The 19,315-nt window shown below is 40.2% G+C and overlaps 1 protein-coding gene across 5 annotated transcripts in view; it reads left to right on the top strand.

The window, feature by feature from the left end:
* HECW2 (HECT, C2 and WW domain containing E3 ubiquitin protein ligase 2) overlaps window positions 1–19,315 on the top strand; it is a 435,976-nt gene that overhangs the window by 259,894 nt on the left and 156,767 nt on the right. For all 5 annotated transcript variants that reach the window (XM_010860869.1, XM_010860871.1, XM_010860870.1 and 2 more), the window contains one exon: window positions 11,183–11,290. In XM_010860869.1, coding sequence (XP_010859171.1) covers window positions 11,183–11,290 — 108 coding nt within the window. The remainder of the gene's footprint in view (window positions 1–11,182; window positions 11,291–19,315) is intronic.

The following is a 19,315-nucleotide window of genomic DNA, read 5'->3' as shown; positions in this document are numbered from 1 at the left end:
ATCTCCAGCACATTATAATCAGCAAAACTTTCTGGTCTCTCTGAGAAAAATGCCATTCAGGTAGTTCCAAAGCCACAGTCACCAGTGGGGACATTCTCATTTGATAACATGGTATCATCATTGCAGTCTCTAAATATGTCTGATATACACACTCTTTTTTCTTTTTTCCCCACTCAGAGAGGGTGTTAGTGTACAGAATTGGGAATCTAGGGACATCGGGTTAAAAACAAATGTAAAGTGTGCCCATTCATGAGGCAGTTTGTTAGGGAATTCTCATAGCGCTTAATAAGACTGGTGCTCTCTTTGGTATAGTCAGTGGTAGAGTCACCCCTTCCCTGCAGCTTAGTTCAAATCTCAGTCATTATCAGAGTTTTCCTCTCACATAACTTGCCTAGCACTTGCAGGTAAATTTGCAGAGTTTTAACAGTCACACAGCCCCTGTGAAGGTGTGTTTTTGCCCAGGTCTAGAATGATCATTTTGTTTCAAATTGTATTAATAGTTTAGGATTGCTTTCTAAATCCCAAATCCTAGACAAGGCATCTAATTTCTGAGTGTAGCTAGAATAAATTGAGGCTCCTTTATGATCTTATCTAGGATGTAGGGATATTCAATTTGTATCCCAAAGTAATTTTACATTAATTTAGATGTTTATGACATTTTATGAGAAAATATAGGGAGCAATTGCTTTGGAGCAGAAGAAAATTTGTAAGCATCATTTTTCATCTCTGGCACAGTCTGTCATATGGCATCTTTCTCACAAAATTTCTCATCTTTTTTCAATTCCCCTAGATTGGCTGATAGAAATGTGAGGACTTTGAATACTTTTTTTTGTTCCTGTTTTATCTCCAGTACTGTATGGAGGTTTTAGAAATATTAATATAGACATAGAAACATTTTCAAATCCAAATTATATTTGGATATGTTTGATATGTCTGGTCATCTCACCTATATATATTTTTATTATCTTCAAAACCTATTCATAGGACATTTTCTGGAATCCAAAAATCATATAGAAAAAATTAATCTTTAAAAGATTACTTTCACACTATCTCTCTGTGTGAAATATTATGGGGAAGGAAGAGTTTGGTGCATGAAAGACTTTATGCTTATGTTATTTTAGGTCTCAGTGGCATTTTAAAAGAATTTATTTTTTAAAATTAATCTTTACAATCATATAGTAAATTAATAAATATAATTAACCTTCCTTTCCAAGGAAGAAAGGAGAAACGGATTGAAATACCTTAATGACTAGCTTAAATGTGTAGATCTCCGAAAGTATAGCTCCATATTCATCTCCCAAAGACGTTTCAAACTTGATAGACCAGCACCATATTCATTATACACAGTCACAGGGAATGCTGATCATTCCTCTTTGGTTCTCCTTTAATACTTTACAAAGTATGCACGCCTCTATCCTAGCAGTTTTAGTATTGCGTTGTACCTTAAATGCCAGTCTTTTCCTACTACGCTGCCATCTCCTTATGGCAGGAGATGGGGTATTGGCTTTCATAGTAGTCGGTCAACAAAAACCATTCAAGGGAAGGAAGGAAAGAAAGGAGGATGGAACAAACTGACAAATGAGAGGGAAGTGATTAATGAGATGTGCATGGCAGATGTGACTGCTCAGTTTCCCTGGAGATTACCATGGAACAAGTTTTTTCCACGTGAGGTATTTTTGTAGTATTGTATCAGAATCAACTGAATGAGGTGTTTGCTAAAATTCAGATTCCTGCATCCTGACTCAAACCTACTAACTAGAAATCTGTGTTTTGGAGAATCCCACAGTATTCATTGTGAGCCATGGAGTTAGGCAATCCTTGCCCTGGAGGATCAGTTAGCTGAAGAGGAAGGTGCAGGCATGCTCAGTCATGTCCGACTCTGGCAACCCCGTCGACTGTAGCCTGCCAGATTCCTCTGTCCATGGCATTTTCCAGGCAAGAATACTGGAATGGGTTACCATTTCCTCCTCTGGGGATCTTCCCAACCCAGGGTTGAACCCACGTCTCCTGTGGCTCCTGCATAGGCAGGTGGGTTCTTTACCACTGAGACACTTGGGAAGCAAATGTGTAGGAGATGTTGGTAAATCAGCTTATATAGAGATTTTGTTTAAGACAAGGTAAAACCATGTGGTTTTCATTAAGGGAAAGAGACAGTTTCTCATCTAATTAACCAAATCTGAGAAAGTTCTCTGAGCTACTGTACTCTATAATTAGTGAAAGAGAGTTTTGTGTAGTGTAATCTTATATGCCTGCTCCTTTATTCCTGGGTCCAAATACTTTGTTTTTCCCTTGGAGAAGCAGACTTAATATAAGTAGTTCTAGTATTAAAAACAAAATTAACTGGGGTAGCCCTAAAGAGTACAGCTGATCTTTGAACAACATGGGTTTGAATTACTCAGGTCTACTAATACTCGATTTTTTTCCGTATAAATACTGTAGTTCTACACGATCCATGGTTGGTTGAAATTGTGGATGTGAAACTACCTGTGGATAAGGAGGAACCCATTGAATATGCAGAGAGCTGACTATAGGTTGATTTTTGACTGCAGAGAGGGGCAGTTTGCCTAACCCCTGCTTTTGTTGAAGTTCCAGTTCAGTCGCTCAGTCGTGTCTGACTCTTTGTGACCCCATGAACCGCAGCACGCCAGGCCTCCCTGTCCATCACCAACTCCCGGAGTTCACCCAAACCCATGTCCACTGAGTCGGTGATGCCATCCAACCATCTCATCCTCTGTCATCCCCTTCTCCTCCTGCCCTCAATCTTTCCCAGCATCAGGGGCTTTTCAAATATGTCAGCTCTTCACATGAGGTAGCCAAAGTATTGGAGTTTCAGCTTCAGCATAAGTCCTTCCAATGAATATTCAGGACTGATCTCCTTGAGGATAGACTGGTTGGATCTCCTTGCAGTCCAAGGGACTCTCAAGAGTCTTCTCCAACACCACAGTTCAAAAGCTTCAATTCTTCAGCGCTCAGCTTTCTTTATAGTCCAACTCTCACATCCATACATGACCACAGGAAAAACCATAGCCTTGACTAGATGGACCTTTGTTGACAAGTAATGTCTCTGCTTTTCAATATGCTGTCTAGGTTGGTTATAACTTTCCTTCCAAGGAGTAAGCATCTTTTAATTTCATGGCTGCAGTCACCATCTGCAGTGATTTTGAAGCCCAGAAAAATAAAGTCTGCCACTGTTTCCACTGTTTCCCCATCTATTTCCCATGAAGTGATGGGACCAGATGCCATGATCTTCGTTTTCTGAATGTTGAGCTTTAAGCCAACTTTTTCACTGTCCTCTTTCACCTTCATCAAGAGGCTCTTTAGTTCTTCTTCACTTTCTGCCATAAGGGTGGTATCATCTGCGTATCTGAGGTTATTGATATTTCTCCCAGCAATCTTGATTCCAGCTTGTGCTTCTTCTAGCCCAGCATTTCTCATGATGTACTCTGCATATAAGGTAAATAAGCAGGGTGACAATATATAGCCTTGACATACTCCTTTTCCTGTTTGGAACCAGTCTGTTGTTCCATGTCCAATTCTTACTCTTGCTTCCTGACCTGCATACAGGTTTCTCAAGAGGCAGGTCAGGTGGTCTGGTTTCCCCACTCTTTCATAATTTCCCACAGTTTATTGCGATCCACACATTCAAAGGCTTTGGCATAGTCAATAAAGCAGAAATTGATGTTTTTCTGGAACTCTGTTACTTTTTTGATGATCCATTGGATGTTGGCAATTTGATCTCTGGTTCCTCTGCCTTTGTTGAAGGGCTAACTGTAATTTTAAAAAAACAGTAAATGAAATCAGTTGGGAAATATCATGGATTGCTAAAATAAGGCAAGAGTAAAGATTTTTAAGAATTTTCTTGATTATGATCCCACAATATTCACAAATAGGTATGAAAATTTTATTAGAAGGATTTTAGGGCTTTTGGGGTGTGCGCTATGCCTATATATTTAGAGAAAATGTACTGCCAACTAGATTTATAAGAGAACAAAGAATATGTAAGAGACATGAGTAGGCAAGCTTTATATAAACTCTGCCAAACCATTTAGAGAAGAATATTTAAGTACATGCATTAAACATCTCCAATGTTTTTATGATTATATTCCAGCTAGAAAGTTACCTAAATATCTAGAATATACACTCCAAGAATATAAACTTCATTTGTAACTGTAACAGACACTTTAATCTTGGTAGGAAGGAAAATAAGAATGTGAATGAGAAAAGGGGCAAGGAGCAAAAGCAGGAAAATATACCTCATGGAGGCTGAGGTGTTTCTAAGTTGGGAGGAAGAATCTAATGGTCAAGGTGAGAGAAGGTGCTGATAGAAGTGTTTGAGTCAAGGGCACAACCATTATTGCCTAGAACTCTGGGCAAGAAATAAGATATGGGTACAGAAAAGATGACAGTAGGGAGATGGAGAAACCAGAGAGATGGGGGCTCATATCATATGTTCTGGATGTTGTAGAATGCACGGTACCTTGCTCTAAGTCATAGGGTAAAAATTAGAGGATATGAGGACAGATGTACACAGTTCTTAAGAGAAATGGGGAAGGGAAGTGGCCAAGTATAAACAGAACAATTGATAATTGAGTTTAAAGAGCAATGACATTTATTTGATCTCTCAGAATCTTTGTTGAATTAATGGAAGAAATAGATGCATATGTTATATCTATATGATAACATCTAGGGAATTTAGAACCCTTTCTTTGGTATAGTATTTTATATTCAATTATTTTTCTTCTTTGGAGTAGAGGCATTTAAGAAAGATTAAATTGCCTAAAATAGATGTTAAATGAGGGTAAAGAAAAACAAGTTACACAATCTGGGAAAAAATATTCTGTCCTCAAATATCCATGAAAAGCAGATCTGAGCAGAGAACCACAGTCACTAAGAAGGTGTTCTTTGGCTAGGTGAGAACGGATTGCAACCTAATTGAAGGTGTTTACCAACTTTAAAACCGACTTTTAAAACTTTTAAAAAGTTTTAGTCTGAAGGACAAATTAAAATCAGTGTTCTTGAAACAAAGACAAAGGATGAGTCATCTATTTAGTTTTTAGAATGGTGCCACCAGGCTGGCCAGAGTTCTGCTGTCTCATGGCAGTGGGAGCTGGAGCCGTGGAGGTTGTGAACACTACTGTAAAATACTGTGACCCTACTCTGTGACCCTACACTGGTTTATTTCTAGGAATTTTATATCTTCAGTTAAGAGTAACTGTCACTCAATGTCAAGAGTGCTACTGTCTGTCAGGGATGATGAATTATCAGAAATATAATCTCATCAGAGAAAATTTTCCATGTAGAATAGCCAGAATATTAACCAACTTGGGTAACTCCTACGTGACAGACACTATGCATGGTGGGAATAAGACCTTCCCCATGAAGGTTTACAGGATTGTTTCTCACTATGACATTTGGGGCTTAAAAGAAAAGAGCAGACCCATCAAGCATCTGCTCTGGGCCTTTTCATCCTAATTCTGATTCGTTTCCCATCATATATGGGACGTTTGAGTTCCTTATGAGTCTGAATGATCACGGTACCTTTTCAACATTTTGCTTCCAGAGACTAGCCTTTATTTCTTTAAATACCATAAATTTAACCAAATTGAGTCATCCATATTGCCTATAAACCAACGATAGGAGCTAAAGTCAGAGATATATGGTTTATGCTAACCCATGAGCTGGTAGGTGATTTGAACACCTTACTCTAGGTCTCTTTCTTGGTTAAGGGTCTGAGGAGGAAGCACCCATAACTTGTTCTCCCTTATTTCTGACTTCTGAGACCAAGGGAGGATATTCATGCAGTGCAGTATTTCTACCTCGAAGTGAATATAATAGGCAAAGAAAAAGTTACTAGTGGCTCTTTTTGGAACAGGAGATGCTGGCACTGGTTCTCTGACACGATTCTCCTCCAGGGAACATGTAAAGGGTTGTGTCAAGCCCCAGGAATCACTTCTGTGTGGAGATAAGTCCTCTTATGATAATTCTCATCTCATTACCCCCACCCTCCCCTCTGTTTCTGCTCTTCAGTGCTCCATCTCCCTAGGGTTAATATGTCAGAAGTGTATACTTGGTTTGGCTTAACTGATGGCTTGGGAGAAAAAGTTTAGTAATAGTAGAAGTGACAACCCTCTTACGGTGAGGTCACACTTTAAGACGTATAATTTTGTGGAAGTTGCATTTTATCATTGTGATCCTAAAATGAGATTTGTTGTTGCCTGTCTTTCCTGAGGCCTCAAGAGGAAACTGACACAACAGTATTTTCAGAAAACTTCTCATGTGCATGGCTGTCTGGCATTTTGAACAGTTGGACGGACACCTTCTACTCCCTGTGCCTGTGTTCTGCTCCCCTCAGGGTCCAGCTTCCTGAAGCCTTCCATGTGACCAACAGCTAGTACAATACATCTGTTTGTGAAAACATGAGAGTCTCTGTTCCTATGCAAGCAACTTTGCCCATTAAAGTATGTTTTAGAGAAGAAGCTACCTTTGTTGTCTAAACTGGAGAAGTGATACAGTCTCAGTGATTCTGGTTCAAGTCAGGCCTCATGGGTCTAAATCACTGAATGACTTTTAGGATGGTAATTGTGTCTGTTAGGAATTTTGTTCGGCCACAAATGACAGAAACCCAACCACAGGGGCTTAAATAACTAGGAATTTATTTTTGCCTCAGTAGCAAGAAGTCTGAGGGCCATTCAGGGTTCAAAGGATCATCATGGATGTTTCTAGCTTCTTCCTCTGTCATCCTTAGCTTGTGGCTCTCATCTAAGGAGAGAGGAGGTGGGAGGGGAGAGCAAAAAGATTATTGAGTGTCCTCTTATCAATCTTAATAATAATAGCTCCCCCAGAAGTCCCACCCAGTAGAATTCAACCCACATGCACTGGCCACATGCCACCCTTAGCTGCATTTAAGGGTAACTATTTTAACTGGGTACATTGTTACCTTGGACAGAATTGGGGTTCAGTTGACAAAGAAGAGGCTCAAGGGAGAGGCAGTGAGCAGCATCTGCCCCGAGGAGCCACATGCCATCTTTCAAATCAGTTTTAGGTGATACTTGAGTGCCTTCTAAATATCAGTGTGGTTGTATTTCTGTGATGGAATGGAGTGGATTGCCTTGTGTTGTTTTTCTGAAAGGAGGTAACACTGCTTCTTGGCCTTTCACCGTAAAGAATCTTTGACTTATACTGTGTTGAGTACAGACAGCAGAAAGGACCACTCCTCCCAGACCTCTTCGACTTCTCAATGTCATAAAACCAGTGGGCTCCAAGGGAAACCACAGACAGAAATCCCTCAGAGCTGGATTATCTGACCCCTCCCGTGGACCACCTTCTGTTTCTTTTATGCTCTTAAGAATTGAGGTTTTTATTCTCAGGACTATGCATTGGACTTTGAACCTGTTTTCTACTTTTCCTGTTTTAGTGGATCACTGACTTCACCCTGTCTGCTTAATTTCAGCTCTCAGTTAAAGTGTATGCCTAATCTTCCCTCCTAGGAAAGAGGTTTGGGGATGAAAATGAGGTGCATCTGACTTTAAGAGCCAGTGTCTCTGCGCACACACTTGTGTACCTGTAAAACTCTGAATGGTCTCTTTGTCACATTCTTAGTTTCATTTCCTATTCCAGGACCTTAGGACTGAGCTTCAAACTAGTGTGATGTGAGCAAGTTAAAGAACGTGAATCCCTTCTGCCTTCATGGTGGGGCAGAGCCTGGGGCAGCCAGAGTACCCCTGCCGTCAACTTAACGTGGTCAATGTCTCTTTCATGTACCCTGGTGTATCCTACAAATATGACCATTTTCTTAGTGCCATGAAGTCAGAGAGCTTAGAGACAATGCTGCTTTCAGGCCTTTTCTTTGGATCTGTCCTTTCTGTCCTTCTTCCTCTTTCCTTTTCTTATGTTGTGTCAAGGTAACCCACTGCTGACCATTGTGAACAATTATCTCAGCCAACGTGCTGACTTGCTTGGTATTTCCTAAACACTATCCATGGCAAACCTGTGCTGTGTCTTGACTCAGTTTCCTAGCTTAATATCCCCTCTCTTAACCCCATCTTGATTCTCTTGTATTCTATCAGCTTAGCTCTTCATCTTTTTCTTTTTAATATAAAATTTTATAGACAGGAGCTCATCCAATCTCTTTTTGTGTGTCATCTCATTGCTGGTTGATGAACAATCATACTCTTTGTTCTTTGCAGTTTTGTCTTTTGGCACTTTAGTGACCAACCTGGCTAAGCCCAGACAGCCATTTACTTTCCACCTGCCCACTCTTCTCCCTAGTTCTCCCTTGTAAATGCAAGTCATTAAATAAGTCATTATGAATCAGTTCAGTTCAGTCACTCAGTTGTGTCCTACTCTTTGTGACCCCATGGACTGCAGCACGCCAGGCTTCCCTGCCATCACCAACTCCTGGAGCTCACTCAAACTCACGTCCATCGAGTTGGTGATACCATTGAAACATCTCATCCTTTGTCATCTGCTTTTCCTCCCGCTTTCAATCTTGTCCAGCATTAGGGATTTTTCCATGAATCAGTTCTTCGCATCAGTTGTCCAAAGTATTGGAGTTTCAGCTCCACCATCAGTCCTTCCAATGAATATTCACGACTGATTTCCTTTAGGATTGACTGGTTTGATCTCCTTGCAGTCCAAGGGACTCTCAAGAGTCTTCTCCAACACCACAGTGGGAAACCATCAATTCTTCAGAGCTCAGCCTTCTTTATGGTCCAACTCTCACATCCGTACATGACTATCGGAAAAACAATAGCTTTGACTAGATGGACCTTTGTTGGCAAAGTAATGTCTCTGCTTTTTAATATACTGTCTAGGTTGGTCATAACTTTCCTTCTAAGGAGTAAGTGTCTTTTAATTTCATGGCTGCAGTCACCATCTGCAGTGATTTTGAAGCCCAGAAAAATAAAGTCTGACACTGTTTCCACTGTTTCCCCATCTATTTCCCATGAAGTGATGAGACCGGATGCCATGATCTTCGTTTTCTGAATGTTGAGTTTTAAGCCAGCTTTTTCAGTCTCCTCTTTCACTTCCATCAAGAGGCTCTTTTGTTCTTCTTTGCTTTCTTCCATAAGGGTGGTATCATCTGCATATCTGAGGTTACTGATATTTCTCCTGGCAATCTTGATTCCAGCTTGTGCTTCATCCAGCCCGGCATTTCTCATGATGTACTCTGCATAGAAGTTAAGTAAGCAGAATGACAATAAATAGCCTTGATACTCCTTTCCTGATTTGGAACCAGTCTGTTGTTCCATGTCCAGTTCTAAGTGTTGCTTCTTGACCTGCGTATAGATTTCTCAGGAGGCAGGTCAGGTGGTCTGGTATTCCCATCTCTTGAAGAATTTTCCACAGTTTGTTGTGATCCACACAGTCAAAGGCTTTGCCATAGTCAATAAAGCAGAGGTAGATATTTTTCTGGAACTCTCTTGCTTTTTTATGATCCAACGGATGTTGGCAATTTGATCTCTAGTTCCTCTGCTTTTTCTAAATCCAGCTTGAATATCTGGAAATTCAAGGTTCACGTACTGTTGACGCCTGGCTTTGAGGATTTGAGCATTCCTTTGCTAGCATGTGAGATGAGTGCAATTGTGTGGTAGTTTGAACCTTCTTTGGCCTTGCATTTCTTTGGGATTGGAATGAAAACTGATCTTTCCAGTCCTTTGGCCACTGCTGAGTTTTCCAAATTTGCTGGCAGATTGAGTGTGACATGTTCACAGCATCATCTTTCAGGATTTGAAATAGCTCAACTGGAATTCCATCACCTCCACTAGCTTTGTTCATAGTGATGCTTCCTAAGGCCCGCTTGACTTCACATTCCTGGATGTCTAGGTGAGTGATCACACCATTGTGATTATCTGGGTCTTGAAGATCTTTTTTGTATAGTTCTTCTGTGCATTCTTGCCATCTCTTGTTAATATCTTCTGCTTTTGTTAGGTCCATACCATTTCTGTCCTTTATCGAGCCCATCTTTGCATGAAATGTTCCCTTGGTATCTCTAATTTTCTTGAAGAGATGTCTAGTCTTTCCCATTCTATTGCTTTCCTCTATTTCTTTGCATTGATCGCTGAGGAAGGCTTTCTTATCTCTCCTTGCTGTTCTTTGGAACTCCGCATTCAGATGTTTATATCTTTCCTTTTCTCCTTTGTCTTAGCTTCTTTTCTTTTCTCAGCTCTTTGTAAGGCCTCCTCAGACAGCCATTTTGCCTTTTTGCATTTTTTTTTTCCCTTGGGGATGGTCTTGATCACTGTCTCCTGTACAATGTCATGAACCTCCGTCCATAGTTCTTCAGGCACTGTGTTATCAGATCTAATCCCTTGAATCTGTTTGTCACGTCCACTGTCAAATTGTAAGGGATTTGATTTAGGTCATACCTGAATGGTCTAGTGGTTTTCCCTACTTTCTTCAATTTAAGTTTGAATTTGTCAATAAGGAGTTCATGATCTGAGCCACAGTCAGCTCCCAGTCTTGTTTTTTCTGACTGTATAGAGCTTCTCTATCTTTGCCTGCAAAGAATTTTGGTATTGACCATCTGGTAATGTCCATGTGCAGAGTCTTCTGTTGTGTTGTTGGAAGAGGGTGTTTGTTAAGACCAGTGCGTTCTCTTAGCAAAACTCTGTTAGCCTTTGTCCTGCTTCATTCTGTACTTCAAGGCCAGATTTGCCTGTTACTCCAGGTATCTCTTGATTTCCTACTTTTGCATTCCAGTACCCTGTGATGCACTGCTGACCCATAGCGCCACAGGAGACACTCAAACACTCAAAGACAGGTCTGGCTCAGTCTCTGTGGAGTCTCCTGGTGTGCACAAGATTTTAGTTTGAGTTCTCTGAGCATTTCTGTTGGGTATGGGGTTTGATTCTAAACACAGTTTCATTCCTCCTACCATTTTGCTTGGGCTTCTCCTTTGCCCTTGGATGTAGGGTATATTTTTTTTTGGTGGGGTCCAACATTCTCCTATTGACGATTGTTCACCAGTGAGTTGTAATTTTGGAGTTCTCACAGGAGAAGATGAGCTCATGTCCTTCTACTCTGCCATCTTAAATAACCAACCGTCATTAACAATAGTGTTCATTAATATTTCCCTCTTTACTTTTTTCCATTTATTTTAGAACTCGTACTACATGTTTGAGCTAAGGAAAGACAAAGAAGTTAAATTATAAGCTTAAAAGTATTCATTTGGTTTTTCCAGATGAGAATTCTCCAGCCAACTTCTGGGATTCTAAAAACAGGGGTGTGACTGGAACACAAAAAGGACAAATTGTATGGAGAATTGAGCCTGGGCCCTATTTCATGGAGCGTAAGTACCTAAGTGTTAACATAAGTTTGTATTTGAACATTTCAGAAATATGCAGGAATCTATGAAGTCTTTTATGAATTTTATTGTAAACGTTTTTGATTCTTATTTATAAATATATGCCATGTCACCCCAAACTGTAAAATATATTCTTTTGAGAAATATTCATTAGAGAATGTAACTATGGTTTGAAAAAACTGTATGTATGTCTCTAGATGTGTGTGTGTATAACATATATCTGATGAATGTATGGTATATAAATTCTGTGATTATTTTGTTACACATTTTATATACCCTTGTTCTTCATTTATAATTAATACTATATTAATTTCAAAGGGCAGAAAGGATAATTCAAGATTTCAGTTAATTTAAGAATTTTATTTGCCTCTAGGATACTTCACTATTATTTTTCCCAGTAGAAGAATAAGTTTTGCTTTTGGGTCTTGGTCTTTCCAAGTGTAGATGAGATAATCTGGGGCACATTACCATAGAAGTCATTTACTAGGCATCAGAGATTGGCTGCAAATATCCATTACCCAGGTGATTTGATGTTATATTTATTTATAAACACACATCCTATGTGCAGTACTTCTATATAGTTGTATATATATGTATATGTATATACACACATAGCACATGTATGCATATAAATGATTTACTGGTCTGTCCAGGTTAACTTCTACATTTACAGAGTTTATTTTTCTGCAGTAGAAAAAACTGAGCTCTTTAAAATGTTTCTGAGCTGTTTAACTCCATAGTAAGAATTAAGTTTGCTATATGGAATTTAATATAAGAAAGAGAGAATATACTGGTACCAGAGATACTGGTACTTAAGAATGATACCTCAGTTCAGTTAAGTCACTCAGTCACGTCTGACTCTTTGCAACCCCATGGACTGCAGCAGGCCAGGCTTCCCTGTCCATCACTAACTCCCAGAACTTACTCAAACTCATGTCCATTTAGTCAGTGATGCTATCCAACTATCCCATCCTCTGTTGTCCCCTTCTCCTCCTGCCTTCAATCTTTCCCAGCATCAGGGTCTTTTCCAGTGAGTCAGTTATTTGCATCAGGTGGCCAAAGTATTCGATTTTCAGCTTCAGCATCAGTTCTTCCAGTGAATATTCAGGACTGATTTCCTTTAGGATGGACTAGTTGGATCTCAGTTTGATTAAAAACGGAAACCTGCTGTAAGCATATCTGTTTTGAAGCATGTAAACTTCTGTAATATAAAAAGTCATTTAAAATATTAACAGCTATTATTTTTGAATTGCCTTTAAAGATATCAGATAATTTGTTTGACCATTTTACTGGTAGGTCAGCATTTCACAGCTTTCTGTAATCCCACTTGTGCCCTATAAGGAGTGTCTTTTTCTTCAGAGTTCAATTTCTGGTTTGTTTTTAAACCTTATGTGTAATGTGGTTGTTAAGAGAAAATGTTCATCATGTAACAGTAAGTGAGGGGTGTGGGAAGCAGTTATATGAAGCATTAGTTCAGTTGCTCAGTCATGTCCAACTCTTTGGAACTCCATGGACTGAAGCACACCAGGCTTCCCTGTCCATCAACAACTCCCGGAGCCTACTCAAACTCATGTCCATTGCATCGGTGATGCTGTCCAACCATCTCATCCTCTCCTAGCTAATACAACATGTATGAAAAAGTCTCGGAGATTCACCAAAGTGTGAACAACGGTTGTATCTGGGAGGTGAGATTATGGGCAATTTGTTTTTATTGCCTTATTTTTCATCTTTACTTTCTGACACTAGTCCAGCTGCTGTCTCTAAGTAATGAGAAGCGTAAGTGATAAAAGAATCTGGTAAAAAATGGAATGGGAAGTAGCTGGGTTTACTTTCAATGTGATTCCTCCTTTGAAAAGATCCCTGGGCTTAAGAGGCTGATCTAGCTGAGAAATACTGCCAATTGAACTTCAGGGAAAACCTTCCTGTTGGCTCTAAAATGCTGATGACTTCTAGGAATGATTGCCTTTTGATGGAGTGTGCAGATTCCCATTATGAGACTCATGTGAACACCTGGGAAGAGGTCAGTGCCACATGCTGCTGTAATTTGGAACATTAAAAAAAAACCCCATTTACAGAATATCCCACTTGCCATGATTGATTTTCTTTCTCCATGAAGTGTGAATTAGAGATTTGTAATGTCCTGGCTGACTAGGATATAGTGAGCATCTCTGTCTTGACAAATGTCTTTCTTTACATCTCACTGTTAATGTTTAGCAGAAGTGGGCTTGACATTGAAGTTAGGAATTGGGAATGCTTTTGGTTTTCTCTTCTACTTTAGCATTTCCACCTTAATTCTTCACACAGTGAGGGTATTATGCAGCATGATTGTGAAACTGGAAATATTCATTAATACCTTTTTAAGGACTGAGTAAAGCTATATAAGTTAAAGTGAAAGTGAATAGAAAGTACAGAACAATTTGGCTTTAGAATAAGCTTATCTTCATTCATCAGAATGGGGTCTCCCCCAGGACACATTTCTATCCCTTTGAAATCCATTCGGTGTAAAAATCTCAGGTGTTATTTATATCAGTGCTTAGAAGTGTAGTCCGTGTCTTTTAGACGTCATTTTTTTTTTATTCCATGTCTAGCTTGAGCAGATCCAGGGGGACTTCCCAGCATAATGAAGTTATGTATGAATCTCTGGAGATAATAGTGTGAAACGTAAAAAAAAAAAAAAAAAATTGGGATTGGGGAATGGGTTAACCATATCTATGTTTTCAACCTCTGATCTTGAAAACTTATGATGTTAAAAACTTTTGCTCTCATCTTCAGAAAGAACATTTATCTTTAGCTAATCAGAAGTCCAAGTAAAGTAAAATTCTCTGAAAATTGACTTAAGTTTGTGGGCAAACCTGGGTTTGAGCACTATTTAGGCTGTTTCTGAAAGTAAAGATGGCTTTTGTTTATCTGGACAAACCTCCAGAGGAGGCAGATGACCCAGACTTACAGGGCCCACTGGGATGAATTTGAAGGACAAAGACAGGTTTAATTTTAGGTAAATGACCTTCCTAGACATTGGAGAGGACGAGCCACTTCATGTGCGCTCACTTGTCACAAGACTGTCAGAATTCCTCAAATGAGGTCATGCTCATGGAAAATGAATGGATCACCTGTGTAATGTATATTCTTGAGTTTTGACATCTAAGAGGTTTCAAAAATTGTTTTGGCATGTTAGAACATCTATTTTATTCTATGTAGTCTCTCATAGACTTTGGTCATTCATTCATTCAGACCTGCTTTTTGTCCTTCCTTCATCCCTTCCATTTATTTGTTCATTATGTCCCCAGCCATCATGAAGTATTTGGTTAAGTCCAACTTTTTGCCAGGCATCATTCAAGAACTCACTAAGTCCTGGATCAGTATGAGCTTAGAAATAGTCAACTACATTGCTGTGTACTGAACTGAACTGCTTTGTGATCATTAATGATGATAACAGAACATTGCTATTTGTAAAAGTTATCTAGTATTTTCACATATCGTATCTGTCTCAGCCCTGGGAAGTAGATAGGATTAGGAAGCTGTGCAGTATGGATGCATGTGGCTTGTGTAAGTGACACCCTCACCTCTGATTGGCATTCAAGTTTGAAACAGAACCTTTGTGGGTGGCTTTTTAATGGGTGGGGGTAAAGGGGAGAGCCTCAGCTTTTTATTTGTATTGTCGGAGCCCCTGCTATAACTTTCTCCTTTGCTAAGCCCTTTTCAACCGACGTCAGAAGGGCCTTTTTGCCCCTTAGAGAGATTTGGCTCTTTTCATGCTCTACGAGCATACTTATGTTTTAGTTCCAGTGACTTCTCTCATCCTGTTAGGATGTGCCACATTTCACTGATGCAGTCTGTCTTTGATATTCAAGATTGTTTTTTTGAGCTTAAGCACGGGAAGCCCTGGTTCTTTCAGGCTGCATGCTGTTGCTTAGTCACCAAGTCTGGTCTGACTCTTTTGTGACCCCATGGACTGTAACCTGCCAGGCTCCTCTATCCATAGGATTTCTCAGGCAGGAGTACTGGAGTGGGTTGTCATTTCCTTTTCCAGCGCATCTTCTACACCTAGTACTCTTTACCGTTGAGCCACGAGGAAAGCCTTCTGGCTGCATTTGCTCTCATTAAAGAGATGATGATGCGGTAACATATAACCAAGTGAGCACGTCACTAGAACTATGGGTGAATTTTGTCAAAAGCATGAGAATTGGAATGTGTTTACTCTTTTTCAACTTGTGGCCTCTGAATAAAAGAGCCTATCAATAGGAATCATAATATTAAGAATTTATTAAAAGCACAAAGGCAGTGGTTAAAATCTTGTTTTCTGAATTATTGCAATTAGCTTGATTTTTTTTAAATTTTTTTTTAATTTTATTTTATTTTTAAACTTTACATAATTGTATTAGTTTTGCCAAATATCAAAATGAATCCGCCACAGGTATACATGTGTTGCCCATCCTAGACCCTCCTCCCTCCTCCCTCCCCATACCATCCTGCTGGGTCGTCCCAGTGCACTAGCCCCAAGCATCCAGTATTGTGCATCGAACCTGGACTGGCAACTCGTTTCTTACATGATATTTTACATGTTTCAATGTCATTCTCCCAAATCTTCCCACCCTCTCCCTCTCCCACAGAGTCCATAAGACTGTTCTATACATCAGTGTCTCTTTTGCTGTCTCATACACCGGGTTATTGTTACCATCTTTCTAAATTCCATATATATGCATTAGTATACTGTATTTATGTTTTTCCTTCTGGCTTACTTCACTCTGTATAATAGGCTCCAGTTTCATCCACCTCATTAGAACTGATTCAAATGTATTCTTTTTAATGGCTGAGTAATACTCCATTGTGTATATGTACCACAGCTTTCTTATCCATTCATCTGCTGATGGACAACTAGGTTGCTTCCATGTCCTGGCTATTATAAACAGTGCTGCGATGAACATTGGGGTACACGTGTCTCTTTCCCTTCTGGTTTCCTCAGTGTGTATGCCCAGCAGTGGGATTGCTGGATCATAAGGCAGTTCTATTTCCAGTTTTTTAAGGAATCTCCACACTGTTCTCCATAGTGGCTGTACTAGTTTGCATTCCCACCAACAGTGTAAGAGGGTTCCCTTTTCTCCACACCCTCTCCAGCATTTATTATTTGTAGACTTTTGGATCGCAGCCATTCTGACTGGTGTGAAATGGTATCCCGGACGAGCCCCCAAGATGAAAGGTTGTTGTTTGGACCTCCATGTGGGCAGTTTGAATCCCAGTTTGGAGTCCCAGGTACGGGGGCAAAGTAAGAGGACAGGAGGGAGCTGAAGATTTCACGCCCAAATCTGTACCCTTAGGACATAAGTCTGGCATATTTCGCAGAGAGAAAAAGGGCAACACATATGCTACTTCTACCCATTTTCCTTGTTCCTTACAGAACCGGTCTAATTGTAGAACAGTATTATACTTAAGAGACCCTCCAACTGGCCACCGTTTGCCATCCTCCAATGGATACTGTGGCCATGCAGTATCACATAGGAAGACCAGGTGTGTCTTCTTTAAGTCCTGGGGATCAAATCTATCCCAGTTTTTTAGGATACAGTTCAAAGGAGTGAGGCTGGAATTGTTAGCTCCCATCTGTAAGAGAGAAAAACAGCGACCAGCGCCATTTTTTCTACCCGAGGCGTCCCTCCCTGCTCTAGATGGGGGTGTAGACAGACGTTACACCAAAAGCTTTTCCTTCCTGGTTGGATTTAGTCTGTCCCTTACCGACGCAGGTGCCGTACTCGTCCCTCCCGGTTCTACCACCGAGATGGGGTGGGGATGTACCAGGGGTAGACTTGATAGCATCCCTACTTGACGTCCAGCTCTTCACCCTTAACCTTGCTTGCCTCTGATGTCACCCCGGGTGAATCAGAGTAACCTTCCGGAATGCCTCCCAAGCTAAGACTACTAGGGGAAACATTTGTCACCTGAGTGCCTGTGCACGACCCTGAGTATTTCCTGACCACAATAAGACCGACGCGAACATAAAACTGAGATATTCTTTTCAAGCATCACCACACCAGTATAACAGCCTCTTCTGATCCACTAAGAGCTGGCATTACCAAAGAAAAAAAACCCATCGCAGTCCCAATCTGAGTAACCTTTAACCTCAGAGATGTTCTGGGAGCTAGAGCTCCATCTAGCTTCCGAACTTTCGATTCCTAGCGAGGCTAGACACTTTCTTGACTAGGAATCCAAGTTTGGGACCTAAGCCACAGTATACAATAACAGTATAGATCACAAGTCCCTTGAAAGTCTATGATCCGATAGATTAGGTTAGTACTTCTAATTCCCAAGGAGTTATGAAATGGTCAAAGAGACCGAAAAGTTTGACCGAGAAAGGAGAGTTCGGTCTACACGCTTTGCCCATTTCTGGTCGGTTCCTGAAGGAGACATTGGGTGCCTCTTGGCATTGGCAGGTCGGTATAACGCCCCGACAGGTTTCTGCCATAAGCCCTATGAGATCACCGTGGAACCGCAGAGCAGAGCTCCTTACTTGTTTCACGCAGGGCATGCCATTCATTCACACAAGCACACGGTAGAGTTAGTAAAGCATAGCAGAAAACGTGTTCGCTAAGAGAACAAAGAACTAAAGCTCCAAGCATCCTTACCTTGTCCTGAAGGATCCCGGACAAGCCCCCAAGATGAAAGGTTGTTGTTGAATCACGCGAATACACCGGGATTCTTGGCCCCCGGAGGAGAAGAATTCAATCCGGGGCCAGAGACGAGGATTGATCGCTCAGAGCTTTTGTGTAGTAAAGTTTTATTAAAGTATAAAGGAGATAGAGAAAGCTTCTGACATAGGCATCAGAAGGGGGCAGAAAGAGTACCCGCTTGCTAGTGTTAATAATGAGGTTATATAATCCAAAGAATGTCTGGAGGTTGTAAAGACCTCCTCCGACCTACTCCCATAATTTACATTTTAAGATAACACTGTCCTCAGGCAAGATACATCCTTGTAAAGACCAGGTATACTCCCATAATTAACATTTTAAAATAACAGAAGGTTGAATCCAAAGACTGTCCTTAGGCAGGATACATTATTGGTATATAATCCTAAGGAATGTGGAGAAAGAAAAAAAGTTTGTCCTTTTTTCCTCCTTGAGAATTCCAGACCCCTCTCTCCTTGGGGACCCCTAGACTCCCTATCAACCTGCCTAGGAAATGACTCTCATTTTAAAAATTATTCCATTTTAATGAGATAGAAATGGCTAAACGAAGGACATTTCCATCCGTCTTTATGGTTCAAAATAGTCAACTTCTAAAACTTGAGGGAAATCCAGGTTTTCTAAAAAGGAGCAAGCTATTAATTACTTCCTAAGGGAATATTGAAGGTATTTAATGTGGTAGATGATGTTTCAAAGATCCTAGTCTTTGAAACAAAATCATTTCTTGCAGAAAGTGGCTTGTAGATCCTTTTTTTTCAAAGAAGGCTTGAAATGGAATCTTACACTAATGCCTAGGGTTAATGTAGCTGGTTGAGATTTCTTTTAAAAATCAGTTTTGAACAGATAACAGATGAAAAGAGTATAATGTTAAAAAGACACAAAAAATGAAAGTAATCTCTCCCAACTTCATGCCCCAGTCACCAATTTCCCCTTTCCAAAGACAACCACTTTTACCAGTTTTATCTGATCTTTATAAAAATACTTTATTTATATATAAACTCAGAAGTATATTCTTTCTTTAAACAAGTGGTAGAATGATTGCTTTAAAATGCAATGTCATCATGGCACGATTACAGAAACTCCTTTACTGGGGAACAGGTTTAAGTTCTTTCCGCTTTCCCAGCCACTCCCAACAAGTACATAGTATCGTCTTTGGACAGTGATCACCCTTCCATCTGTGGTGGACATGGAGTTGAGATGTCCTTGCTCTGGGGGACATCTTCATTTGTATTTATGGAAGCTGGTAAGTTAAAATTTTGATAATAAGAGGGCTTCTTTGTCTTATCAGCACTTGCTGCTGCTGCTGCTGCTAAGTCACTTCAGTCACGTCCAACTCTGT

The sequence above is a fragment of the Bison bison genome, unplaced genomic scaffold (genome assembly GCF_000754665.1).
Source record: "Bison bison bison isolate TAMUID 2011002044 unplaced genomic scaffold, Bison_UMD1.0 scf7180017864471, whole genome shotgun sequence".
NCBI classification, from domain to species: Eukaryota; Metazoa; Chordata; class Mammalia; order Artiodactyla; family Bovidae; genus Bison; species Bison bison.
Note: the sequence above shows the minus strand (reverse complement) of the source record. Positions and strands in the feature narration are given on the sequence as shown.